This window comes from Lepidothrix coronata, unplaced genomic scaffold, assembly GCF_001604755.1.
Source record: "Lepidothrix coronata isolate B3197 unplaced genomic scaffold, Lepidothrix_coronata-1.0 Scaffold1, whole genome shotgun sequence".
NCBI classification, from domain to species: Eukaryota; Metazoa; Chordata; class Aves; order Passeriformes; family Pipridae; genus Lepidothrix; species Lepidothrix coronata.
This window is the reverse complement of record NW_016690181.1, coordinates 3712077-3739991: the sequence shown is the minus strand read 5'-3', so window position 1 is coordinate 3739991 and position 27915 is coordinate 3712077. Positions and strand designations below refer to the sequence as shown.

The 27915-nt window shown below is 39.8% G+C and overlaps 1 protein-coding gene across 2 annotated transcripts in view; it reads left to right on the top strand.

Annotated features, from left to right (window-relative positions):
- Nucleotides 1-27915, top strand: part of AMBRA1 (autophagy and beclin 1 regulator 1) — a 128516-nt gene that overhangs the window by 23361 nt on the left and 77240 nt on the right. For both annotated transcript variants that reach the window (XM_017808090.1, XM_017808081.1), the window contains 4 exons: nucleotides 7671-7757; nucleotides 13504-13686; nucleotides 25223-25303; nucleotides 25862-25962. In XM_017808090.1, the coding sequence (XP_017663579.1) occupies nucleotides 7671-7757; nucleotides 13504-13686; nucleotides 25223-25303; nucleotides 25862-25962 (452 nt within the window). The remainder of the gene's footprint in view (nucleotides 1-7670; nucleotides 7758-13503; nucleotides 13687-25222; nucleotides 25304-25861; nucleotides 25963-27915) is intronic.

Sequence of the window (27915 nt, the reverse complement as noted above, 5' to 3'; positions counted from 1 at the left end):
CCTGCTGCAGTGTGGCAGCAAGGGAAATTATTGAAATTGGATTCCAGTGATGATTCTTAGTGAGGATGGAAGAGGTACGTGCTCCCAAACTGGCTTATGTTTTTGCTTCTACTGAGGAGTAATGAGATCTAGAGCAGTGTATGTGGGTTTTGATTTTGATTTTTTTTTTTTAATGTGTGTGGTGTGGGTTTTTTGTTGGGTTTTTGCTTATTTGTTTGTTCCGAGAAAGGCCTATATGAGGTGGCCATAGAACAAAGGTCTTGAATAAACCCAGATTGCTTAGAAATTTAAAGACAGCTGACTTCAAACAGATAGCTATTTGAGGATACCATAAAAGATATCCATTCTCAACTTTCCTGCAGACAGGGAAGAAGTGTGAATAGCTTCCCTCTCTCGAAAGCCATCCTTAGACTGTCTGTCTTCTCTGCTGTCTGCATATAGTTTCCCTGCAACCACCTGATCCAGCTGCTGCAGGGTGGGCAGCATGTCCAGATAAGCTCACTTGACATCTACAATTGCTCCTGTTTCTGTTTTTTACCTAGGTGCTCTGAGTAATTGTAGTATTATGTCATGGGGATGATGGTCAATTTATGATTAATGGTGGTCTGTGACATGCTTAAACTATCTGGTTGTGATTTCTAGAGCTTGTTGTCGGATAAGTCACATTAAAACAATCTCTAAATTTCAATTTGGTTTTATTTTTTGCCAAGAAATAAGTTATGGGCAGGCCCTCACACCTTCTATTTCAGGCCTGCTTGCTGATCTGAAAGTTCTCTGTAGCTTTTTTCAGTGTGGGGAGGAGCTGGAGATGCTGGCAGTATAGTATGCCTTTTTTATGCTAATACATAGCATAATTTAATCTTTAGATGTGCAGTCACTATACACGTATCGCATTTGTGCACTCATTTTTTGTGCTCTTTGGAAATGCATACAGCGTGGTGTGCCCCGGGACAAAGTGCCCTCATCCATTTCTTTGCTCCTTATTACAGAATCTGGACTGGAGAACTTGCAGTAGGGCAGCATGCATCTACTCTCTGATCTTGGAGCAAGAGGAGAGAGGGGAACCTGTGATCTGTCTCAGTAATACAACTGTAACCAAAATAGTGATGACTCTAGATTTCTCCAGTAAGCTGTTCTGGTCTGTTGAATAGCTAACATGCATTTTAAACATTTTCCACATACATATTTAACTGATTGCGCCAAATGGCTGTTTGCGTGATGATGTAACTGACCCCCTCCCTTGCTCTTCTTGAGAAAGCACCTGCTGGAACTGAAAGCTGTAAATAAACAGGGTTCATTATCTGCCAGGAAACTGACTCATTTTTCTGCTTGAGATGAATTAGTATCAAATCTTTATCCTATCTTCCTGAAGTGGGAAGGCTGGACTAAGTGCCTGAACTACTCTGCCAGTCATCTGTTGATCTGACTTTCTTCATTACTCCAGTCTGAACAACAGCATTTTAAAGGAATTGATTGGTTTGTGGTGAGACCTCTGTTTTCATAGCCTTAGAAGCCTACGGAGATAACGCTGTGGCTTCTACCCCCTCAGGAAAGACACCTCCTCTTCAATTGCCTATAGAGAAACATGAGTCCTATGTAATTATCCCAGAAGCTGACGCAGATCTGTGTGTGTGGGTAAGCAGAGATTTCTGCTGTCCACACAGTCTGTGGTGTTGGGAACTCCCAGAACAAGGAGAATTTGAAGCAGACATACAGATGAAGGTAGGTAGAAGAGCCCTCAGAAGAGTAAAGCTCGTCTGCAGGCTGCGGGAGTTCAGAGTGTTGGCTGTCTTCTGGCCATGCTTTCAAGCCTGTTATCGTAACTAGAAACCCATACCCTCTAGCTGAATTGCTGGTCTAATGGCATGTTGTTAAGGGTGTAGGTGGAGGAATGCGATGTCTATCTTCAGCTGGGCTGAGGTGCCTGCCCTGTTCTGAGCACTGGTATGAAACTGCCACAGTAGAGCAAAATAGCAAATGCAGTAGCTTGACCTGATTTAAATTTCTTCTTCCCTCCCTGCCTCTCAAGCTTTGTCCCCTGCAAAATGAAACTGCAGGGGATCTTTCATTGTTCTTTTCATGTTGGAGTTATTGCCAAACTAATCGATGCTGCTATAGCTGGTCTTGACCCTTTTAATGTCTATCATGGATGTGTGCTTCCTCTTGCCTGTTGAAATAACGCATTAATCATTCCCTGGGTGCTGTATGATGAGGACCTCTGCATAATGCTCATTAATCTTTTGTTCTGATGTGTGGCCTTTTTCAGCAGGTGAAGTAATAGATTAACAGTGCAGTCTTGGGTCTTCTTGAAAGAATCTGTCACTTTCTTCAGAGCCACCCACCTTCCCTATGATAAGCTCTAAAGGTGCTGCTGTGTAGCTCCTGTGGCATCAGGTGGTAAATGGAAGTTAAAGTTCCTAGTCAAAGAGCAGAGGTGCAGTAGCACAATTCATCATGTGGGATTACTTTCTAATTAAATTGAAACAAGTGAACTTTTAAGGGTTAAACATGTTCTTCTTGACACTTTGCTCCCTACCTTGTGATTAGAAGAACTCAAATCTCAGTGCGTATTTCTGCTGTTCAAACTCTTACCTACAGTTCTTTGTTTCATGTAATTGTGCTCTTTTTCTCTGTACTTCTTCCTATCTTGGCTGAAGACCTTATGTGCTGTCTATTTGCTGACTGAGAAATCCTTACTGCTTGTTTTCTACAGGATTCTTGCCCAGAATCAGTGAAGGGGAGAAATTGTTTTCAGTGATAACTTCTGCCTTATATCAAACCTGCTCCTCTGACAACTGTACCTCTAACTGGGAAGAATGTCTTCTCTGTCCCTAGTTGTCCTTCAGAGTTCTTCCCCACAAAGAGGCTGAAGTGCTCTACAAAGGCCATGTTTGGAACGTGTCTAGGCTGTGTTTGAAATGTATCTGTGATCACATATTGCATCCTTGCTTTCCCTAAAGAAATGAAGTTTTCTTGTAAAGGTTGCTCATTATATGGAATAAATTTAAAAACAAAAGATAATGAAAAGGATGCCTAACAGGGTTTGAGTACCCATAAGAAAGGCAACCATCAACTCTTGTTCCTCCCTGAGGATGAGTTTTTGGCACAGATGTGAACAAGGGAATGGAAGAATTAACTCAGAACTGTACAAGTGAATGTTGACGTTTTAATGAGTTGTGAAATTTTTAGGTTATTTATCTCTTATATATGGTTACAACTATCTTAAGAAAGGTTTGATCCTTTTGTTTGACTGTTTCTGACCTATCTAATCCAGTCTTGATGCCAGGCTAAATATGTCCAACCATAACCATGTGAAAGCTGAAACTGTCTAGAAATGTTAGCTTAGAGGTATCAGAGCAGATTATGTTAAGAACTTAATTTTAGAAGTAATTTTTTCAGGCAATCTTTAGAACTGCATACTGATTGCTTTTTTTATTTTAAGCTTCAATATGAAACTGGTGAATAGCAATAGTGTTTTTCTGTTTGACAAGAACTACAAAACTTGTATGGAAAATGAAGCTATGGAACAAAATGCATTATGATTTCTGCTTACGTGATTTCAATTTGCTCTTTGAAAGTAGGCAACACAATACAGATGTCCGAGATAATTTTTTCCTATTCTTCTGAGAAAAGAGAAGGGAAAAATACCCAAGCCAGTGGATTGGGTTTTTTGAGATTTTTAGTTGAAATAGTTTTCTAGTGTTCTATCGAGGCTGTTATTTATCTCCAAGAATTAATTTGGCTTGTTAACAGTTAATAATTGAGTTTAGGATTTGAGGGAGAGTAGTGGTGTTATTGGGCATCTGGAGAACATTCGGCTGTTTTCATGCTTCAGCTTTCTAGTTATCTTTAGGTTATTCATTGCCTGACTGTAAGAGGAAGATGATTGAAGGGAATCTAGTTTTAAACTGTTGCTGTTTTTTACCTTTTTATGAGGAACCACAGGAGTACATCCGCAGGGACGAGTGCTCAGGAGAACTGAATGCTGGCTGTAAACTGGAGGGTTGAAAAAGGGATGAAGTAGTGTGATAATTTTCACCTCCCAATGGGCAGTAAGGAATATAAAAGTCTTTTCAGGGAAGATTCAAAACAAGGGAAGGAAAGTCACAGAAAGCCGGCAAAGTTGTCAATGTACTTTTGCTTCAAAGGATAACTAGGAATTACTCTGTTTTAGGGTCTGTTCATAGCTGAAGGCTGGGTCTCTTGGGAGGGGTGGATGTGATTGCTGTCCTTAGAGTGCTTCATTTTACTGATTTGCTCTGGTTGTTGGTGTGCAGCAGCTTAGGAGGATGGTAGCTGACTGAACACCCTTTTGATTTTAAGGAAACTAAACCTCAATGGTGTTTGTTGATGCCTTCCTTTTGGATGGGGAGGAAAACCCTTCCCTCAGTGTGGCTTGGGGTAGTGCTACTCAGTTACATGTGCTCTGACAGCAAATCTAAGATGTGGTGTAGGGATTGCATATCCTTAGAAACTGTTACTGAAAAGTTCAATTTGCTGCAGTTGAGTATCTTCTCAAATCCCGCCAATATGAATCATTCTGTCTCAAAAGGCTTTGGTGGTGTTCCTCACCCCTGTGGGGAGAATGTGGGTATAGTCCAATGGCTGGTATGCTCTGAGGAGATTTTTTTCATGACTTTTTCTCCCTCCAGCTGCAGCTTCTGGCATTCATCTGCTTCATTCCTGAGAAATTTCTGTTTTTTGCTTGTGGTGTCTTGTGTGCTTGCACTATCTTTTCTCTCTCCCTTGTCTAGAGGTGTCCTGTAATTTGGACTTTGCTTCCTTTACCCCTTTGCTAACAATTGTTACAGACCTGGGGTAGCAGAACAAGTGTAGAGCGGCAGTTCCATAGCTACTGATGTCTGACAGAAAAGGAGTCTGCTGAGATCTCAGTGCTGCTGAACAGAGGCAATTTATATCTTATAGTAGTTTTTAATAAAAGAAATAAACCAACAAAAAAACTACAATCCCCCTCCTCCTATTTTAGCAAGCTGGGGTAGAAGCATCTCTCAGGGTGAGCAGAGTTAATCGTCATCATTGCAGCACTGACTGACAACCTGGAGGATGATAATATGTGATTTTTTTTCTTTTTTTTTTCTGGTGAGCGGGGGAGGAGAGTGGAAATTGCAGTTTCTCTGCTAATTGTACTTTAGATGTCATTTGTGACAATTTCATATTGTCTAGACAGAGATAGTGGAGCAATTGCTTCCACAGAGCCTAGTGTTAGCCTGTTATATATCTGGGTAGCAAAAATGGAGGATGTGAGAGAGGAGGAGGTTGCTGTAAGCTGCACAAAAGATTCAGGAGTCAACATGGTCTACTGAAATGTTTCAAAAGGAGATGCGAGCAATATGGATTTCTGTTCTCTCTCTGCACGCTTCTCTGGTGGAAACTTAGATGTTTAGTGGCTAGCAGTTTTCTGTAACAAAGCTGCTTCTATTCACACATGAATTATGTTTATGCTCCTTAACAGAAATGCTAAACAGAGGATGGGCTGTTTAGTGTATAGGCACCAAGACTTTTGACAGGGATGAGTCTGATTATTATTTGTGTGTGCACGTTATCAGAACACCCTAGGCATTGAAGGGAAATGGCATCAAATAAGTCTGTTGCATTGTGTGTAGGTTGCTCATGTCAGGAGGCAGCTGCTGTTTCTAGGGTTGTGGCTCTCCCAGAATCTGCATGCTGTGGGAGCTCTTTCTCCATGACTAAGTCCAGTGATCAGGCAGGATGTTCCAGTAGGGTGGCAGCCTTGGCACATCCAGGTTGCTTGCAAACTGCTATTTTTGGACCACTCTGCACAAGCAGCTTTGAAGAGCAGATTTCAAAAAACGTGTTGGTGTTGCAATGGCGGTAACATAATCTCTGAACTCTGAGCCAGTGGTTTGGAAAGGGCCAGCTGACTGAGTAGGTAGAATATCCCTTCTGCTAATTTCAATCTGCCTACCTTTCCCCCAGAAGGAATTAAAGTAGTTTATATATGATGCAAGTGATAGGTATACCTCATAAGTTTCAGGACTTCAGGTATACTTGAAGCTGTAGCAGTGTTTGTTCTGGATTAGCTGCTTATGTGCATATTGACATATATTTGGAGCAGAAGAGAGGGCTTGGTAAGACAGGACTGAAGTAAAACAACTTTCTCGGGAGCCAAGGGATTCTCTCTGTCTATCAGTGTTCAAGGTTAGAGCCTTTGACTTGGGAACCTGGGGAATTAATTCATCTCAAAGTTAAGAGATTTAATAACTCTTCTTGAATAAGACAAATGGTTGCCAAGCAACATTGTGCCAGAGAGGACAGAATTTCTTGCCTTCTGTAGTCTCAGTGCTTTGTAGCAAGTCCTGAGTTTCTTAAGCTGACACACTCCTTTCCAACTGGAAAACTGGAATGATCTCTTGCTGTTTTCTGCATTCCAGATCTGTAATGTAAAAAGAAAAAAATTTACTTCAGTTTTAATTGCTGGAAGGCAGTGAAAATTTGTCTTGAGATCCTGATGGGTGGGCTGCTGCTGGAAAAAAACATGTCTCATTTCAATTCTACTGTCTTTATAAGGCTAGAAATGGGAAGTTGGGTGTGGATTTTATCTGTGCTTCTTCCTGCTTCCTGTGTTGATGCTTACTGTCCTGCACTGCAAATGCTAACTATGCATTAGGAGTGTGGGACTAAGACTGAGAGATTAAAATCTTTCTTGACAGTTGTGTGTGTGTGTGAATAGAACAGATGTGGTGTTGGACCTCTTTCTTTCAAACCTCAACAGTTTTCATTAAACTACAGATTGGAAAACAAAATTTAGCAGTTCTGAGGCAGAAAGACTTGAAAGGGAACTCAGCAGTCTTATAAACTTTGGCAGTTGGTTTTTTTCACTTTCTCTACCTGCCCCAAATCATCTCTCTTGTGTTAATCTAATGGCTGCAACAGGCCATGAGTCAGTCTTGAAACAATGCTGTTCTCTGCTTTATGACAGAAGCTAGATAGAGGTGCATGTAGAAGCCAGGGTGGACGACATGTTCCTGCTATATACTTTTGATTCTGCTGCCTTCATGACTCAGACTCACTTCTCACATATTCAGGCTCTCTTGCTGCATTTGCATACATTTACTTCTTGAGTGAATATTTGGTATCTCTCCCTGTGGCTGATAAAAATACAGAGGAATAGAACATTTTTTTGTAGCTGAAAACCTCTCTTTCAGAGCCTTAAGGTTAAGATTGAATATCTTACTGTGAATAAACACCAGTGGTACCCTTAAAGTCCAAATGCCGAAGTGTGTTCTTTGTTCCATGCTCCATGGCTCGTTCCATGTGTAGCCACCTTTATGTAGGTAAGAATTTTACAGATGGCCAATGCAGTGGTAATGTTTATGGACCTGACAAATTCGGATGGCTTGTCTCTAAAGGAGAAGTGACATCTGCATCTCTCTCTTGGAACTTGGAAGCAGATTTGGGACCACTCTTCTTCCTTACAGAAGGTGTTCTTTCTTCTGTGCAGTGAGAATATTACACTTGGAATAGCTATGTGGTGAAAACACTTGTGCCATCAGTGAGTGGTTCAGTATGTTGCGAAATGCTCTGCACTAATCATAGAAATAGTCTTAAGAGGTTTGAGAAAGTAGGGCATAAATAGGAAGGATGTTCCTGAATGGTCTTTGACTTTATAGTTTGTTTTTCCTTTCTAGGAGGTTGCTGGAGTCTTCCCTCATTTCATTATCTCGCTATGATGGAGCAGGATCCCGGGAACATCCGATCTACCCAGATCCAGCCAGGTAAAAGTTAAATGCAGTCTAAATGCATTTAAGTTTTATAGACAAAAGCATAACTTCAGTATAACTCACTGAATCCTCTGAGAATGGTTCTCATATTGGGCTCATCTCCTCTTTAATGGCTTGCCATGGGGACAGAGTGCAAAATAAGTGAGAAGATGCTGTTAAGTCTGGGGGAGAATGAGGAAAAGAGGAAGAAATTACTATTGAAGTAAGCACATAAGGATTCCTGAAATCATTTGGAATGGAGAACACTAGGTGACAAGCAGGCCCAACAGTAAATGAGATATATCAATGTATTCAAAATCTCTTTTGAAGAAAAACAAAGAAAAAACAAATAGTCTATTCAGGAGAAAGAGGGAATTCAGGAAAGGCAGTTGGGAGCTGGTGTGAGCAGAAAGCATGCTTGGAAGAATGAACTGTCTCCATAAATGTATCTGTATGAGAGAGAGCATAACCAGGAGGTTATGTATACTTCACTAAGAACAAAATACTGACAGTTATTTCTGAAGAGTCATGAATCATTGACATTAGACATAGAAACACCTGTAGTGCTGCTTAATCTTCAAAAGAAGTGGGAGTGTTTCAGAGGACTAGAAAAAGCAAACGTGGCAGAGTTATCAAAAATGGAAAGGAGTGATCTTTGCAGTTTCTACTTAGTGTATTAAGAAAGCAACAGATGGGATTATGTGCCCCACAGACTGTGTCAGAAGAAATGATAGAATCGTGAACAGCAAGCAGCTTTGGAAGCTTTCAAAGAATAAATCGTGACAAATAAGCTTTCTTTAGATGAGTTTAACTAAGCTATGAATGAGGAAAATTCAGTAAGTGTAAAATATATCTGATTTAGGCTTTTAGGGAACCTCTGGCATAGCTGCATGAATTGAAGGCTACTAGAATTTATCATAAAGGAGAGTACAGGAATACCACTGCATGAAAATTAAATCTTAAGTTTTTGAAGGAGGTTTGTTGTTTTGTGGTTTTTAGTGGTAGTTTTTAATCTCGTTATTTTTTTCATCATTAACAACAGTTTTATACCAATTGTGCTCTAAGTACAAGTTCTGAAATAAAAGTCTGTGTTGTAAACTGGCCAGATGATAAAGTTGAGCTGGTAAATAACTCCTTGCTAACTATCTCTGTAGATAAAGCCTTGTAGAGGTGAAATCTTACATTAGGCTTTTTTTTCCCCATTTATCGTGAAGAAAGTTGGTTTGTAAAGATAATTCAAAGGCTCAGGAATGATGTAAACAAAACATCAATGGAAGCAAGGTGGACATGTAAAGTCATTGGGAAACCAACTTAAGTGACTGCTGAAGGTCTTGGCAACTGCATGTCTGAACCACGCTGGTAAATGTAAAAGCTTCTAAATGGCAGTTGATTAAATGACAGGTAAACGGATTGGTTTGGAAAGTTTGATTTTGATTTTAGAAAGATGCAAATAGTATTTTACAAATGTTAATTAAAAGATATTACTACATTCAGGTCAATTTATGAGTGCCAGGAGCTGCTAATTTCTGGAAGTGTACCATTCCTTTTCTGAAATGTGTAGTCCAAAGCAGGCAGCTTGATAGAGCAGAGATTTTAAGAATTGATTCTGGCTTCCTGGGAGCTGCCTTTTAAAAAAGAAAGGACAACCTGTGTAAGTTACTGAATTTTTTTCCCTCCTGTCAGATGTCTGCTTTGATGAAGCTCAAGAAAGCATATGAAAAGGAATCAATGCCTGAGACATTTCCTAGCATAAGGAGAATTGTCAAAAATATTTTTCTACTTGAAACGATCTTCTAACCAATACAATGCTCTTCATGTGACAGTTCAAGTGGTGTTTAGGCTGTGGTAGAAGCTATAGTGATTTGAGTTTATAAGATGCTTTGGAAGAAAAGTCCAGTGTTGCAACCTCTTAGAAGAGAGTTGATTTGTTCCAGTAAATATCACTGTCCTTTTCAGAGGATGAGATTCATAGATGCATAATCAGTACGAGCTGGAAGTTTGAGTGGGGTAGGATTTGAGTCTTTCTCCATAAACCTTGCTGGTGTGCAGGCTAGCAGGATATTTTTAACTGTCCCTTTAACTTGTTAGAAATTCGGGAAGTGATTAAAAGGAATGTTACTGCATTTTGAGGGTTTTTTTATAGCACAAGTCCTATGAGGAGCAGCTGAGGGTGCTGGGGTTGTTTAGCCTGGAGAAAGAGGAGGCTCAGGGGAGACCTCATCACTCTCTACAAATACCTGAAAGGAGGTTGTAGCCAGGTGGGGATCGGTCTCTTTTCTCAGGTAACCAGTGACAGGACAAGAGGACACAGTCTTAAGCTGCACCAGAGGAGATTTAAGTTGGACGTTAGGAAGAAGTTCTTTACAGAGAGAGTGACTGGACGTTGGAATGGGCTGCCCAGGGAGGTGATGGAGTCACCATCCCTGGAGGTGTTTAAGAAAAGACTGGATGTGGCACTTAGTGCCATGATCTAGTTGGCAAGGTGGTGTTGGGTCTTAGGTTGGACTTGATGATCTCAAAGGTCTTTTCCAACTTAGTTGATTCTGTGATCATAAGTTTGAAATGTAAAGTTATGTGTTTGAGATGTAAATAGTAAAGGGGAAAAGTGAAACAAAGGTGAAATAAACATACATCTGTATCTATAAGTAAACATCTATATATGTCCATGGTGTACATGTGTTTTAAATATATATTAAAAATATATATATGTCCTTAAGACCAAGCTGTCTCCAATAGAGTCTTTTTTTAAAACTATGCGGTCTGAAAAATTTATTTTTGAGTGTGTGTGTGTTAGTTTTGTTTCTGCATCTACTGTCTGTGATGGTGCTATATTTGAATAACCTAGGTCAGCAGTGAGGGGGGGAGAGCATTTTTTTGAAGTTCCCTCAGATTTAGAATGAATATTCTGATGTAGACTGCAGCAGTATTTCTCAGTGGCCTTGCTGAACTTTTTTAACGTCAGCTTGGCTGTTCTGTCATTCTGCACAGTTTCCATATGTACTGACCTCAAAACACAACCTGCAGAGGAATTAAATAAAGCTATCATCAAAGAACACCTATATATTTTTTTTTTAATAGAAATACTCAGTAAGGTGCTCACAGACTGCATGTATAAAGCATCACAGAGGTGTTTGGTACAAGTGTCTCTAGAAAAAAATCTAAGTTGCTAGAAAGTATTTTATCCCTCACACCTTTGTCTCTGTGTATGAGACTTAAGCTTCTTATGTTGTGTTTGGAAATCCTTTCCACAGTCTATCCAGCGTGCATACCATGTGCTGTCAGGAAGCTGAATCTGGTGTCATGTCATCCCTTGTGTCCAGTGTTTATTGCCTACCCTTTCATGTTCTTCTAACAAGCATCATGATGTTTTTTCTTCTGGTGTCCTGCATAATTTTAGAAGATTAAATGTCTGCAAAACTCATTCTTCGTATCCTTCTGTAAAACTCTCCCTTGGTGTGATATTAGCAAAAAGGAAAGTTTCAGCGGTTACTCTGCTGGACTGCTGAGATCACTGTTGATGTTTTCCAGTGTTCCCTTGTTTGCTTGTTGCTTTTCTTTCTCTATGTGCACATATTATGCTGTAGACTTATTTTTAGGTGTGCACAGAGGCTTTGGCTTATGGAAAAGGCCAAAGAAGAGAACAGCTCCTCATTTATGAGTGTGCTTCTGTAATGTCTTGCTTTTTTATACTTGACCTATTTAAATCTTATGGGGAGTAGAGAGAAGTCCTCTGTACATCAATGCCTTCTACTTCATGTAAACATGAAGAGATTTAACTCATTAAACAGAGCATAAAAGATTCAGGAGGAATTAAAATCAAACTGAGTACGTGATTCCCCTTATCCTTTTGCTGCTTATTGACTTAGGTGTTTATAGCCCTGTACCTGTAGTCTGTTTGCTGAACTTGCTGCTTTACCAACAAAGCAGTCTGGTAAGGTGCAGGGACCTTACCTTGGGGAAGTTGCTCTCTCTTTGTGTCTACATGACTTCTAATTCCTTCCTTCTTGCCACCTTCTCTTTTGCTTACTTGCGCAGAATGTATGGTGGAATTAGAGATTGAATGTTCTTGATGGGTGTCTGCAGCAAAAGCAACGTTAATACAGTCTACCCTTTGAGGTATTAGTGCACTTTTTTTGTGCTGCTTTAGAGAGCAGTCTCCAGAAATGCTATTAAATGTAGTTTTCCATTGAAATATGATTTTAGGGATAGTAGCAGAGCACTTTATCAGACCTGGTGTGATTATTTGCTGCCCCTGCTGTTGTGGATGTGAAATGTATCAATATATAAGCAAAATCTTATTTCCAGTATGTTTCCACAGAATCAGCACAGCTTTGGAAGGAAGAAAAAATAAAAAGTCTTCTATCAATCATATTATCAGAGATGATTACGGAGTTGCATTTTTGTCACTGGTTATATTGTAGCACAGTGAAACTGTGTGATATTAGTCATTATAAAGTTAAATGTATCTTTGAAAGTCTTCGTGGCTGAAGGTGAGGTCCATTGTAAAATGAATTTAGTTTGAAACTGTTCTGAAGATGGACAGACAGGCCACCTCTCTTTGAGATTGCGAATGAGTGTGTATATGTTTATGATTATCCCCTAGAATTCACTGTTCATTTGAGGTATTTTGTTTTAAGCTGTTCAGACTTTTATTTATAGATTTAAAATTAGGGCTGCTCTCTCCATTATCAGTCTCTTGGCTGTGGTGCCTTTGCAGGAAATGAGAATGTATTTTCATGACTCTGAGAAGTACCAGGCTGGTAACTTGAATAAAAAAGAACAAAATGAAACACATATATGAAATGGGAAGAGAGGAGAAGGGAGCTAGAAGGTAAAGGAATAGACATCTTATACCTAACTTCCAGGACAGGGGCACTGTTGTCATCTCCCCTTCTCTCCTCAAATTAGAATTCGAGTCTAATCCAAATAAGGCTAATAAAATGATAAATCAAGTATCTGAGGTGTCTGGATATTAACACTGAGTAACTGTGTCACAGAAAGCATATGTAAGGAGCTGTGGATATAGACAGGGTAGGAAAAGAGAGTGTGTTTTCACCAATCTAGTATCAAGAGAGTAGTACTGGTGTATGATAGCTGATGCAACAAGGCTAGGTTATGCATGAAAGAGAATTAAGAGTTACTTGCAGAGGAAAGTTTTCCTTTCAGGTGGGATGTGAGGCTTCTGAAGCTCCACTTAACATATATCTAGTGGATCTGATGAAATTGCTGCTATCCCTGCCATTTAGATTACCAAGTAGTTAAACAAAAGCTGTGAAACCTTTTTTTCTCCTGCTTGATACTCCATGGTACTCCATAGGTACCATCAGAACAACACCATCTTCCTACAATGTTTATGTGAACGCTGCTGCTGTTTGGCATTGTAAGCAGAGTTCACATTGTGGCTGGGCTTGGTTCGTATAAGTAATGCTTGCTGGGCTTAGTTGAGTGAACTGGTAATAAATGAATCGATGAGCTCCAAGGACTACTGAAAGCAAATATCCCTGTGCTGTGGATGAGCTTTTTGTCTATAGGTACTAAGTAGTGCTTCTGTTTGCACAACAAGGGAATCACATAGGAGTGTAGTGTATAAGGGGAAAATTACTTGCTTGCTTTATTTACTCTGTCTTACTCATGGATAAAATGCAGTCAATTTTGTGATATGCTGTTACTGACCTGGCACTTGGAGTTCAAAAGGAAAATTAGGACTGGCTGTCATTCTGAACTTGTGTAATGAGTATCTGCTTATCTTTCTCTTGCTCAGATTGTCTCCTGCTGCATATTATGCTCAGAGGATGATCCAGTATCTTTCCCGGAGGGACAGTATTCGACAGCGCTCTATGCGATATCAGCAAAACCGTCTCCGTTCTTCCTCCTCCTCTGCTTCCACTTCAGAGAACTCAAGCCCATCTGTGGAGGGAAATGATCTGGAATTCGAAGATTTTGAGTAAGTGTGCATGCTGCCTTGCCCTCCTGCTTGACTCTGTGGTCAGCACAGGAATACTTTCTGATTTCCTCCTGTTTACCAATCAAAGATGCCTTAGGCAGGTTAAGTCAATCAATAATTAGAGTAGTGACTGCTACAAATAGGTCTTGTAATATCTATTATGAAAATTAAGGATGCTGTAGGCTACCTTCAACACATCAGGCTATCTCAACAAGATTTAGAAGACTGGTTAAATAAAGAAAAGGAGAATCTTTTTCTCCCATGGAACAGATGGGGAACCAGGAGTTTCCTAGAGCTGTCAAATCTTGAGACAGAACAGGAACCACTAAGAGGCTTTGCAGGACTTAGTTCTTTGGTCTAAGGCTGTAGAAGACAGTCAGACATGTCCCATTGCTTTTACTTGATCTATCTTTTTGACTTTGTCAAATTAGCTGAAGTTCCTGTGATTGGGTTGGGTTTTTTGTTTGTTTGTTTTTGTTTTGTGTTTTGCTGGTTTTGTTTTTTTGAGTTTTTTTCTTTTTTTTTGTGGGTTTGGTTTTTCTTTTTTTTTTTTTTTGGCTGGTTGGTTCGTTGGTTTTGGGGGCCTTGCGGGGGTTGGTTGTTTTTGTTTGTTTTGGTGGTTTGTGGGTTTGGGTTTTTTTTTTTAAGATTTGGTAATAGTGAATCTGTGTTAAGGCTTAGTTTCCTATAAGGAGATTAAAAGTCTATGATGGTAGTGTAGCAGGGAGGTGTGTTTGGTGGGAGCTGCGAACTCCACAAAAATCCAGACTGTTATATTGCAGTTGCCAGCAAAGGATGCTGTCAACTTACCTGCCATCCTAACTTGCATGGTCACTTGCTGCAGTGGCACATACTTGAGATGGCATGTTGTTAAAGCTCCATGTCCTTTCTGTCAGGGTGAAATCCCTTTATGAAGGACATTAGTAACACAAGCTATTCCCAAAGCAAGATATCAATCCCTTTCTAAGTGGTGGTAGACTTTTTTTCCTTAGAAAGTTGTTCTGGGAAGCTGTCACTTCATGCTTCAGCAATTAAATATTCTGAAGTATAGGCTGAGTGAATGTTTTTCCCTGTCATTGTGGCCTTGTTTGGGTAAAATGTAAATGAGGGGAGATAATGCAAGAGAGTCAGTGCCTAGTAGCTTTTCTCAGGCAGCCTTGCGGTCTGGAAGAGCAGAAATGTGGTGGCTGCTGGGCCTGTTTTGTGAGGTGGGCGTGTTGCAAGCACAGACTTTCCTATTTCCATTATTCCATTTCATCCATCTGTGGTGGCTTGTTCTGCTGGAAAAATAAAAGATGGTAGGTTCTTCATTCACAGAGCCAGGCAAATGCCTGCAGAGAAGTGTGCTCCCCTGCAGATAATGTTCACACAGTAAGAGCACCCAGTCAGGGAAGCAATCCAATCAGCTGTGCTAAGGTTGTATTTCATACTGAGCAAAAAGAAGTGTTTATTCTTTAATGTGCAGTGGCTGAATTTGGTAGTTGAATATTTCATGTTGAATCCTGGTCTGTGCATTCAAGACCTGCTGTCTTTTTCCTTCTCTGCTTCATTATTTCTCCTGGCTGATTAGAGAGAGCTGCTGTGCGGGGGTCCTTAGAGCAGGAACTTGTCTTGTGACTCATTTGATTTCTTCTGCTGAGATTTCACAATTAAATCTCTTACACAGAGATCTTGCTTCTCCTTTTGGCTCCTGTATCCCTCCTTCTGTTCTTGCTTGCCTGTGCAGTCGTGTATTTCTTCATGTGTGCATTTCTTGCCCTGGTTTAGATGCTCTGACTTCTCTGATTTTCCAGATCTGATATAGGACAGGGAGTTGCTACTGTAGCTGTCCGCAGCTCATGCTTTTCTCCTGGAATCTAGTGATTATTTTTTTTACATAAAAGCCAAAGCAAATTGATTTGGTGCTTTATCTTCTTCTGTTTAATGTATTTGGTAAAAGTCCTTTCTTTTCCCAGAGATTAGGAGAAAGATGTAAGGGACATTAAACACCAGTTGGTTTTACTATTCATAGAGCTCTGGGCAAGGAGTGAGCCCTGTGCTTGTGCAGAGTGCCTGGGAGATGAGTGTTCCTCTGCTCTCATCTTTTGTGGGATTCTGAGGGTCTTTTTCTCCTGAAAGATTCATTTTATATCTTTTCAATTTTGTTTGGCAAATGACCTAGTAAGGGGCATGAAAAACTTGGCCTATGCACTGTTTGTGTGTATATGGCCTCTAAATTTAAATTAAAGCCTCTCCTTTGTCTCAGTCTAAGGGTGAATTCATTCATAAATATATTTAATTTGTGACAGCAGTAGTGTTGGTATAAGAATGTGAAGTAATGGTTTTTACAGGTATTAATAATATTGTTCTTTTACATCAGCTTTTGTGAAAAGGAGAGGAGGGAGGAGACACACTATATCTGTGTTTTTTGGTCTAATATGATGTTCTTTCTCTACACATGCTGCCTGTGTTTAAGCTGTCACTGTTGTAATCTTACTGCTTATTGAATGCAACTGTCAACTGTAAACTTAGTCATGTCTGCATGAAAGCATTTAATATAGTTTGTAATATATATACAGATTGAAATATTAGGGTTTTAAGGTTAGCTTTAGCAGAATCCTAAGCTAAAATTAAAAGGGTTTCTGAATTCTGGAATAATAATCTCTGAATGGAGAATGACATCCTTTTAGTCTTCCAGCACAACTGGTAAAAACAGATTCTTTGTAGACAAGTCCTTTCAAGTTCTTATTTGAGTGTCTTATGTTTAAATCACATAGTAAATTTAGATTTTTAGAGCTAAATTATTTTCTTTTGACTTTTTCAATGATTTTGACTGGATCTCTTCTAGGCACTTCCTTAGTCTAGAACAGCTTTTTGATGCTGAAGACTGTTGGTGATGCTTCCAGGACTCCTTGGATAGTGCAATCTAATTTTTTTTCATTTGTAATTCTAAATTTGTCACCATAATAAGAATGTGAAGGTGTTTCTGTAGATGAATTTTGGCCATCTATGTCCCTTTTTGTCTGCAGTAAGTGAGGGAGCAAATACAGAAATACAGGTTTGTTTCATCTGTCAGACTGAAAAGCAGATACATGGGGCCGTGCAGCAGCTCACTGTCTGAAAGCCTGACTCTAATCCTTCACTACAGTTCTGTAAAGGCTTTCAAGCTAAGGCTAAAGGTGTGACTGTGGCTGACTCCTCTGTCTGCTTTTGAGAGTGGGGTGCCTGGTAGAATATAGATGTGAAAGAACTTGGAGATTACACTCTTAATGTCTGCAGCTTTTCCCCATTTTATTCTTTCCTTTTTTCTTTCTTCCCAGCAGGATCTGTGCTGGAGTGGATCCATTCAGTTGTGCGTATTGTCACAGGCTAGGAAGGTCTTTATTGTGTCTTGAAAACAAGAAGGGCTTTACCACACAGACTCAAAGTATTGTTTTGGTGCTTTATCTTTCTAATTTCTTTCAAGACACCACTGAGCATCCGGACAGAGAATATGACAACTGTAGGCACTGTTTTCCTGAAACCATAATGGACATTCTGGTTTTGTGGAAGCAGGCTCTTGCTTTTCAGAGGTGATAAATCATTTAGGGAAAGCTTACAAGATTCAGGGTGGTGTTATTTGGCTTTATTTGTCACCTTAAAATCCTTTCGTGTAAGGCATGTTCTGGACCAGGACTTGTGGTTTCTCAGATAGGCATCTTGCAAGGGTCTCCTCATAAGTGTGTAAGATTCATGAGTATCTGCCATACCTACCTTCTGCCATTTTTGGTTGCTTTATTAACGTTATCATGGCAAGTCCTGCCAAATCTACATTCCTCCAATAGCCTTGTCTTGAAAGATTTTAAGATCACAACTTGACAGGTGACTGCCACTGCATTAAAGCTGTGAGTCTCGTTTCCAGTTTCTTGTGTGGGATTTTCATTAATTTTGAAGAATAGTATGATAGTGTTCATGTTTGGGAGTCTCTTTTGTGTCACAGTGCTCCACTTCAGGCTGGCATTCTGGTTTAACTTTTTTATGTATTAAGGAGAAAAGTGCACGTCTGATTGGACATTCATGTGGCATATCCAGGCAGTCATCCTTCCTTTTGGAAAGTCTTCATTTAAAGTACATTTTGTTGTTAGCTTCTTTAAGAACTTTGACTGGTACATTGATATCTGACAATATTAATTAGGAACTGGCTGGATGCAATTGTGTCTGAACTAACATTATGCACTGAGAGAGGAGACAATGGCTGTGGCAGTGTGGCTACTCAGTAGTGTGTGCTTGGGTAATAGATTTGGGTTTGGATTCTGTTCTCCATATTGCTCCTCAAGTGGAGTGGTAAAAGTGAATTTCGAGGAGGGAGTTGTGTGTCATGGTGAGAATAAACACGTTGTTTGCTTAATGGCTGAGACAGAAAGATTTTTGGAAACTTTGAGAGAGGGGAGGAAAAGGTTGGAGATTGTCAATTATTTCAGTCATTTCTTCCTTACCCTTGTGCAGGAAGTCTATACTTGTGTTTAAATCCAGTCTCTACCTTTTCAATCTGACTATATCGTTGTTTACTAGAGACACAGCACAATGGGAGCACTAATCCCCAGAAATGCAGTCAATTCATTGTGCACCTGCTGATTTCCCTTAGTGCACAAACTACTAAGAGCACACGGGTAGAACTTGGACTCTTTGTACCATCAATCGTGGTCTTTACTGCCCTCCTTCACAGCTGTCCACTGTGCACTCATGTATTTCAGTTTCTGCAAAAGAAACTCCTTCGAGTAGGAGCCAGGTTTTCTTGGCAGGAGAAAGGAGAGATTGGAATGGCTAAAGTTTTTTTGTGAGTCTTTAGGTATGGAGCTTTTGATCTGCAGGTCCAGAACAGTGAGACAAGCTCTGTCATTTTGGAGAGAGGAATCCCAGAGGTAAAGAAAGAGATTTACTCTATAAGGGGACTGTAGGTTAAGCTGATGCCTCAGGATGAATGGGATGCCAAGTGTTAAGCTCTGATAGGGTAGATAAGAGAGATGACTTGATCAATGGTAGCCTTTTGGTATCCAAATCACAGGGTTTCTAAAAGCAATTAGGCTGGGTTTTTTAATTTTTCTCCATGCTATCCTGATGTTTACATTTGAAGTTAACAAAGGACATATAGGAGATGTGAGAATCTATATGGTCTCTTCATGTCCCTTAAATACTGATGGAAATGGATTTTTAGGATCCATGACTCATCAGTATACTGCAGAAAATGCAGCAGTTTCTTTCTGGAAGTCCTAGATGGGACAGTTTATTATCTGTCTTTCTTACTGGAGCAGCTACAAATAAAGTTCTTGTTAGCAATTTGCTATTTGAGTTCAGATAAAGATATTAAAAGCAGGATTGCTATTTGTTGCTTTCTTTCCAGAGCTCCTTTAGTTTTTTTTGATGTTTTTTCCTCTGCCTCTGTTTCTTGGCTCATATGGCTCTGCATCATTGTTTTTCATGAAGATGGGCCTTCTCAAAACTGGCTTTTAAGGCAGACATGACTGTTATGGATTTTGTGGTCACTTTCTCTTTTGGGTTTTTTTGTGGGTTTTTTTTTCCTTCTATGTTAGAGGTTTCTGGAGCAGTTAGCACTGGGACATTGATTCCAGATACACAGCAATTTATTTTGATTATGTTCATCATCTTAAACCTATTTTCAGACTAGGAAAGCTACGAGTCCTGGATGAATGGGAATGATATTGAATCTACTCTTTGAACTTCATTTTTCAGGGATTAGTTAGAGTCTTACTTTAGCTTGTGATCTACTCACAGTAGCCTGCAGCTTCATTTTCCATATTTATCTTTTGTGACAGTCTTTTATATTGCCCATATCTTGGTCTTACTGTCTAATAACACTACCTGGATGCAGTGAACAGGCAATGAGTGTTTCCTTGCAGCATTACTGCAGGGTATTGCTAACCTCTCCAGCATAATGTTGATTTACCATTAAGTCACATTCCAGCAATACAAATATCTTCATAGCAAGGTGGTGAAAGAGTGAGCACCTTTTGAAAGATGGCAGTTGCCAGAGAAGCTCATGTCATATTCCACACTGTTGGTTGCCTGGGCCTGTAGAAACAGTTTTCATGTCAAGGTGGTACATCTGAGGGTTTTTTGCTACTTAGAAACTGTGTTCATTGTTTTCCTTTTGCTTTTATTTTGTGTCTGTGCAACTTGGAAGTCAAACCAGGTCACCTAGTAGGTGAGGTCTGGTGTTAATCGGAAGGATTAGGAAGCAAGCTGTTATTGGGTTGTTGCTGGCCATACAGAGCAGGTAGTGGTTGGTGTTCTTGAAGCCTGTAGGTCTAAAAGATTAGCATTGCTTGTAAAGTTAAGTTTTCATTTCTGTTCCCCTTGGAAGAGCAGTAGCACAACAGTGCAATATATTTTTTTAAAAAGGAAATAGAAAAGAAAAAGTCAGTGCTTACTTTTGGCACTTTATTCCAGTATTGAAGCCTGATGGGGCAGCTGATTGTATGTTTGTGCTATGAACTGTTCAATGAGCACCAGTTGTGAAGTTTTCAGGTGATTAGAATTAGCCAAGATGATGTTTTCCCTAGTCATGATCATGTTTGCATGAATGTTTAAAAATGGCTAATTAAGGGATCTCAAAGAAGGGGTGGTTGTCATGCTGGATGCCCTGTTTTTTTATAAAACACTGCACACAGTGCTTTCCTTAATGCTCATGTACCAGGTCTAGGCTGGGGAGTCGAGATTCTCCACCTTTGTCTGGCTGCTTATGTTTCTGTTTTCTAATGATTCACTGTAGCTATGAAGTATATCAGTCCTATTCTAAAACATCATCATCAGTTTGGTATCCAAACCACAGGGTTTCTAAAAGCAATTAGGCTGGGTTTTTTAATTTTTCTCCATGCTATCCTGATGTTTACATTTGAAGTTAACATCTCACAAAAGTGAGATGGTTAAAATAGAGACACCTGGATCTTGCACCTAGAAAAGAGTGAGTGCTTCATTCTAGTTCCAAATCAGTCTTTCTCTGAAGCAGTTAATCCTTGGCATTTAATGGGCAAGTGCTGCTGTTTCTCTTGACCAGGTGATAAATCCTCTCATATGTGATGCTTCTCTGAAACACTTGATCTTCTGAAGTGTCATTTTTAATCTTGTAAATATATTTTCCCCTGAACAGCCCTCTGAGAGGTAATGAAGGAGGGGGGGAGTGGTTTCCCTCTGGTCAGCAGAGACATTAGTAACTCAGCAGTCTGCTGTTTTGTAGGACATTTTAGCAGATAAATAGATATATGTTTTCCCTGGTGTTCCTTTGAAACAGCTCCTCCTGAAAGACTGGCATTTCAGTCTTCAGGAGGACACAAAAAGGCACCATGTCTTGGGTGACTTGTCTAACTTCTTTATCAATTACTGTGTTAAAAAGCTATTTTTCTAGTTGCTGTCTCTCCAGCTGGCCAGAATTGCTCTTTGCAATTTCTCTAATACTTTTATTCTTCAGGTTTTTTTTGTTTTCAGTGCTTGTGACTTTGCTCCACAAATTTAATGCCAGGAAAGGCTTTTCATGTAGCAGTTGCTTCTTTTTGCTTAAATTTTCTTGTTTCTTGTTGTCCCCTTCAGTTCTGCCTTAAGTACTTCTTCTTCAGTAATGATCATATCCTTCAAAGATGGGTATATACATTTACATTTATAACTTTTATTTTTACCAGATTATGTATATTCTTTTAAATATAATTTAAAAGAATAATATAATAGTAATTTTAATGTCTATGGATGTCAATATTTGTATCCTTTTTGATAGGACCAGTGCTCCTGACTTGCTTATTTGTATCTACTTTTGAAAATAAATCTCTGCTTAGATGAGTCAGTTGTCTTGAAACGTGATAAAATGATGAAAATATGGAACAATTGGCTTGGTCTGATATAATTTGATTCTTCTGAACTTGCATGGCTTACTGGTGCTGGCTCTGATTAAATGGCTTTTCAAAATGGTCATTGTTGACCTAATTCTTTTGGCAGTATAGTCAGTGGGAGTTTTAATATTGACTACAATGGAAACAGTTAGACCAACAGATTGCATTAGAAATCCCATGCTGTGTGTTTAATTTCACTTCCTTATACAACAATCACTAAATATTAAGATGAATTCTTGCCAAGATAGAAAAGCAGAACATGGCTTTCTTTTTGTCTTTGCTGTCTTCTGTATCCACTGTTATTAATACAGTAGCCAAGTTACCAGATGAAAAAGTGTCTTTTTCTCCAAACTGTAGGACACAAAATTTTGTATTTCCAGCTCTGTTTTCAGAGCTGACATTGCTGCTCCATTAAATTTACATTGGTCAACTTTTCTTTCAACAAGCAAACAAGACAATCCTAGAGGATTTGGCTGTCTTACCCAGTCTAGGATAAACTTTCATCTTTCTTATGCCCTATTAAATATCCATAAATCTCCTGAATGTTTGGTAATAGCTTTCTTTCCGTGCTCTGTTGTATTTTAGTGTTAATACTGTTTCTCTCCTACCAACTGTTATTCTCCACATCACTGTTTTGATTTGTCCCACAATGGTATCTGAACAAATGATGAATAACCTGAATTTTGAGCCAGATCCTTGAAGTTGTTTTGACCATTTGTTGGTTCTTGCAGATTTTCAGCTGAGACAAAGTAGTCTGTTAATAATTAGAGTATTGAGTTTCCCTTGTCACCTTACTGTGGCGCATTTTTGTTTAATTTACTTTTGCAAGGTTATTGAGTTGCTTTACAGAAGAGGCCTTTTTTATGTAGACACACGCACTGAGGGATTTGCCTTCCACTTTTGCAGGTAATGTTAATTAAACTATCCACTGAGAATCATTAGCTAATGACTCTATAGGTAGTTGATGCTAAATAGAAAGTAGAGCATTAGAGAACTTTGAAAACTTCTCCTTTCTTGCTGGAGTGCTTCACGGTGGCACTGCAGTGTGCTAACATCTGCTCTCCTCCCTCTGTCAGCAGGCTGTGTGTGGTACAGAAATAACACAAGTGCCACCCATCTTCACTGATCTGTAGAGGTTTTTTTATTTTCCTTTTTAAAGGGTGCAGAAATTATCTTCAGCTGGCATCGGGGTAATATCTGCTGTTCTAGTTTTTCAACACTAGGCTAGACACTCTTGCATGTAGTTGTTGAGCATGGGAATTTAGGTATAAATGGCTCTGTAAATTAGTAATTCAGAGTAATGTTTAGTAATATTATTCTTTACCTCAGGGAAGTGTATCTTACACTTCCATTTACAGTAAATAGGAATTCTAGCATTCTTGAAGATAGCCACTGTTTCTTATTCTCTGCAGTTTGAGTTATAAGGCAATGGCCATTGGGGTATGGTTTTTAATTTATTTTTTTTTTAGGGGATGTTAAAAATAGATGACTTTCTTTTGAATCAGTAAAGGCTATCTGCTGTTATGGTGAAAACTGAAGAAAAGCCTAGTCTATATTTTTTCCCTTTTAAATTTTTTTTTTTTTTTAATTGGGGGGAGGTTGTATGCACAGCGAATAGGACAGTGCAGGACGGACTTGTCACATCAGAAGGTCTCTCTGATTAGAAGATTTGTGTCCGAAATGTTTTTCTGGATACTAAGTACGTTGGCTAGTGACATTTAAAGAAACTTGAACAGTTAGTTGCTTTAGGTCTCTTGATTTGGACTGTAGACTTTTATCTTCTTTTGTTTGCTGGAGCTAATTCCTCGTTCCTTTTGAAAACTGCTGCAGAGAGTCTTCCACTGGAGAGTTCTGCAGGGGGTAGTCCTGCTGTTGTTCCTCTTCCTGATATTTGTCCATTTCAAGAGCATCTTCCACTTCTAGTAAATGTCCAAAGCAAATGCAAACCCTGAAAACTGTTTTGTTGCTTTTCTTCCAGGGTTGTTTCAAACTGCTACATAGAGTTTTAAAAAATGTATTTCTTGTCTTCTGGTAGCTCTTACTGTGTGTGGCAAGAACTGGATTATGACGCTTCTTTTTGCTTTGGCCTTTTCTCTTTAGCAGGAAAAGTTGATATGTCAGCACTCGAGTTTACAGGATTCCTTCTGTTATTGATCCACATCTTAACTGATAAAAGAACAGCAGTAGCTTTTACATTTCTGATTTCAGGCACCATGCTGGTTACACAGAAACCTGAGGGTGAGGTGCGGCTTTGGCTGTGAACTGCAAATGCTGTGTCTGCAGTGAGAGGAGAAATGGAAGCTTTGAGCTTGGATTCAGATTTGGTTTTGGTGAAATTGCTTGAAATGCTAATGACCTTTGCAGAACAACCTCTGCTTTTGTGTTCCTGGGTTCCTCAAGTGTGTGGGAAACAGCCACGTAATGGACTTTCTTCTCAGCCTACGTTTCTTGCTCACTAACTTTAAAAAAGCAAAACGAAAAAAGATTATAAAATGCACAGCTTGCTGGAGTGGGTTAGAAATGTGTTGCTAGTGCGTTGCATAAGGAATATTTAGTTTCCTAGTGATTTCTAGGCTCTTCAAGTAATATTCCCCCCACAACTGCTTGGGAAGGAGAAAAGGAGTGCTGCAATTACAGATGGAGATCTGGAATCCAGGGAGAACAGACTTGTTACATCTGCAAGGTCGTACAGAGAGTAAATAGTGAACAGAGAAGAAAGCACTGGGAGGTCTGTTTCAGAACTCCAGAGTCACTGATGGTGTTTCATTATTTTCCTTGCAGTTTTAGTGCTGTGTAATTACAGGTCCTCTTGTGACCTATGAATGCAATATCAGAAATTTTGTTTGCTGGGGATTCTGAAGGTCCTCCAGTTTGATCTCCTGCTTATTGTGCAATTGTTAATTGCCAGAATCAGACTGTGTCAGCCATGGCTTTGTCTAGCTCGTCTTAAGACTTAGAGGGATGGCAGTTCTGCAGCCTCTCTGCGTAACCTGTTCAGCATTGCACTGCCCTTCTGGGGAAGACCTTCCTGTATCTGCTGTAGGACAAGAGATGCTAGACCCTTTTGCCTCATTTCCCAAGGCCCAGACAGTTATTGTTAAACAGAATGAGATGTTGTTAAGGAGGTCCAGTTTTGCCTCATACCACCAAACATTTATGATTTAACTGGAAAAACTTTTGAAAGGTGAGATTATCTTGAGATCCACTTCAACTGGACCTCGAGGGAAAGAACACAAAAGAATAGTCTGCAGATTATGCTCTTTTGCCTGTACTTCTGGGAACGAAAATGTGGAACTTGGCACCTCTCTCTGACTAACAGAAAGTTCTCCTCAGGACTGTGGTGAGCTTGTTTTTTGCTCCTCCGGTCAAAATTCTAAGGTTTGTCTTTCATTTGTTCAGGTGCTGACATTGAGTCATTGACTCTCTGTGATTTTGTTGATACTTTTGAGACATTGTAAAACAATGAAGAAAGCGGGCTTTGAGGTTACCCATATGTAAAATTGTCAAGAGGATTTGGTATAGTTAGTTGTATGAATTTGGAACATTACAGAAGCATGAAAACCATTAAATCTCTAACATGTTCAGGATGATAGGTGATGTTGTTGGGTTTTTGTTTTCTTGGAAAATATTTTATTCCACAGTATTTTTCATGTACAATAATTTTCTTTCCTTTACTGAAGGGACAATGGAGACCGATCTAGGCACCGAGCTCCGCGGAACGCACGCATGTCTGCACCGTCGCTAGGGCGCTTTGTCCCAAGGTAAGGCATCTACACAGAAGAGTAAAAGGGTGTGGAAATCCTGGAGGTACCAGTTGCAGTACAGCTCTCTGGTGCTTTCAGATGGATTCCTTTTCTTGCACAGGGCTGGTTTATCCTTGGTTTTCGATTTCTGGGACTCCTGAGATGGCATGTTAGTATGAGCCGCTCATCCTGTGTCATTTGAAGGACAGCACAATCTTAGTGCTTCTTACTTGCAGGTTGGAGCCATGATGTGAAGGCAGAATAGGAGAAGAAAAGAATCTGATCAGAGATTCTCAGCACAATGTGCTGGTTTGAGATTAGGACGCTATTGTGGGAGGTAGAGGATTTGGTTAATGCTGATCTTTGCAGCCACATTGATCAGAGGAGGATCTAATCTGTAATTTGTTTTTTATTTGAAGCAGTGAAGCGGTTGGCTAAGCAGAGGATTCCAGCCTTCCCTCTACTATAGTCTGCTGGAATGTAGTCATATTTCCTCCAAGTAATTGCAGTTGCTCTCCAGGACTGTGTACACTGGGATGTCTTTCTCCGCATAAGCTTATTCTCTTTGTTTTGCAGACGCTTTTTGCTGCCAGAGTATTTGCCTTATGCTGGGATTTTCCACGAACGGGGACAGCCTGGCTTGGCCACCCATTCCTCTGTCAACAGGGTTTTGGCAGGTAATAAGATTTCTTTGTTTGCTGTAGTCATGTATATATTAGTGGTATTTTTTCATGAATCTGAGCAGAAGAGGATTGATAAAGAGAAGTAATTCCAACTTTTGAGGTTCTATTTAAGTTGTCTGAAGCAAGAGAAATGACTGTTGGAGTGATGTGGTGAGCTGTCATTCAAGTGCTTGAGGATTGCAGATTCCATGTTTCAAGTATGTGTATAGGAGTGTCTGCATGAACTGGGGAGGGGTGCTGTTAACAATTCTCCCTTTATTTAACTTCCTCCCCTATTCCTAGATGTCTTTTTTTAAAAAAAACCTGACAGACTAATGATCAGCTTGCTGCAGGTCCTTCTAATTGAATTACAGGGTGCCTTGTTCATGTTCCGGCTAGGAAGACGCACACAAGGCAATGCGGGATTCAATTAGGATCTTAATAAGTGCATATTAAAAAACTCAGCTGCCACCACATACAGCACACAGGCATTTGGGAGCTCAGAGGGCAAGCGGAGGTGGGGTGAAGAGGAGGAGTATTGGCAGTCTGGCAGTTCATGAATGAGATGGTTATAGATGACACATATCTTGAGTGTGAGTCTTTTTTGGCTGGATCTAAGTTGCTCTGTAATTAACCCCAGTGCGGGGGAGTAATTCTGGAGCTTGGGGGAGAGCAAGAAATGATGTGTGGACAGGTAGGTTGGGATGTGGTTCTCTTCCCTCCTGTAGGTAATTACAGGACCACCACTGAAAGGAGTGTTGAAAGGTTTCTCAAGAAGCTGCATGACCCTTTTCCTAAGTCACAATCAATGCCTAAGCCATTTTTGATGGGATTTATCTAACTATTCTTAAGAGTCTTCATTGGAGTTTTCCCAACCATTTTGGGGTGGAAATGTTGCTGGTTTTGTGTGGCTGATTTAATGTGGCAGTGGTCTTGTCTGACATCTTCCAGACTTTGTCTCCCTGGACGTTTTGATTTGAGTGCATTGTTCCTAGACCTTGCTGTTGCAGTAATAGTAAGAGCCCAGCCAAAGCCTAGCCTCCAAAGTACCTCTGTTTTTTTTCCTTAGGAAACAGTGGAGATAGCCTGTAGTTTTAGCTGACACGTGTACTTTCCTGTGCTTGTTGCCTGTGTGGGCTTTGGCTGTTGGCACGTGGAAACAGCACACTGACAGATAATCACTTGCTGCCAGGCAACACTGCGGAACTCTTGTGTGGCCCCACTTTGCTGGAGACACCTGCCTTCAACCCTTCTCCAGCCCTCTTTGCAGTTTGCCTATTCCTTAGTGGCTGGGAAATAGCCAGGCTTTTTTGTCTTGCACTTTTTTGGGAATTTGAGCCCCAAGACACAAGTGCTTGTGGTTCCAAGAATAACAAAAGAAGGCAGGAATTGTCATCATGGGCATTTCAAAAAACAAGATCTATTTTTTCTGTGTGATCCTGTGCTGAGCCTACTTAAGGCAAGGTTTGTTGGCTTCTACAGTGTTGTAGAACCTCACAGTAAAGGCCTTTATTGACTTGAATTAAAATTTATTCTTCTAATGCAGTAGCTGCTTGTGTTATGTTTTAATATTCTGTTTATTTTACCTATGCTTTCAGCTTTCAAAATGTTGGTTTTTTGTTTTTTACATTTGTGCTGAAAAGCTTGTTCATGTGTTGTAGAAACCAGGAGAGTTGAAATTTTAAATATTAGGAGGCGGCATGAAAGGCAAAAACCAGAAAATGATGTTGCAATTATGGAATAGCCAGAGAATTTCTCATGATCGTTATATTGGTCAGCAGCATTGTCATTTTCACCTTTATATTTCAGAGCCATTGAAAGTTACAGTGCAGATAGCATGCTTTCCTTTCTAGTTAGCCTGTGCCAAGTCTTATGGTAGCTCTTTCTTCAGTACCATGGTTGAAAAACCTCTACTCAAGCTCAAAAGTGCTTTTTAACCCTGACCTGGTAGTTGAGGGTGAGATTGCC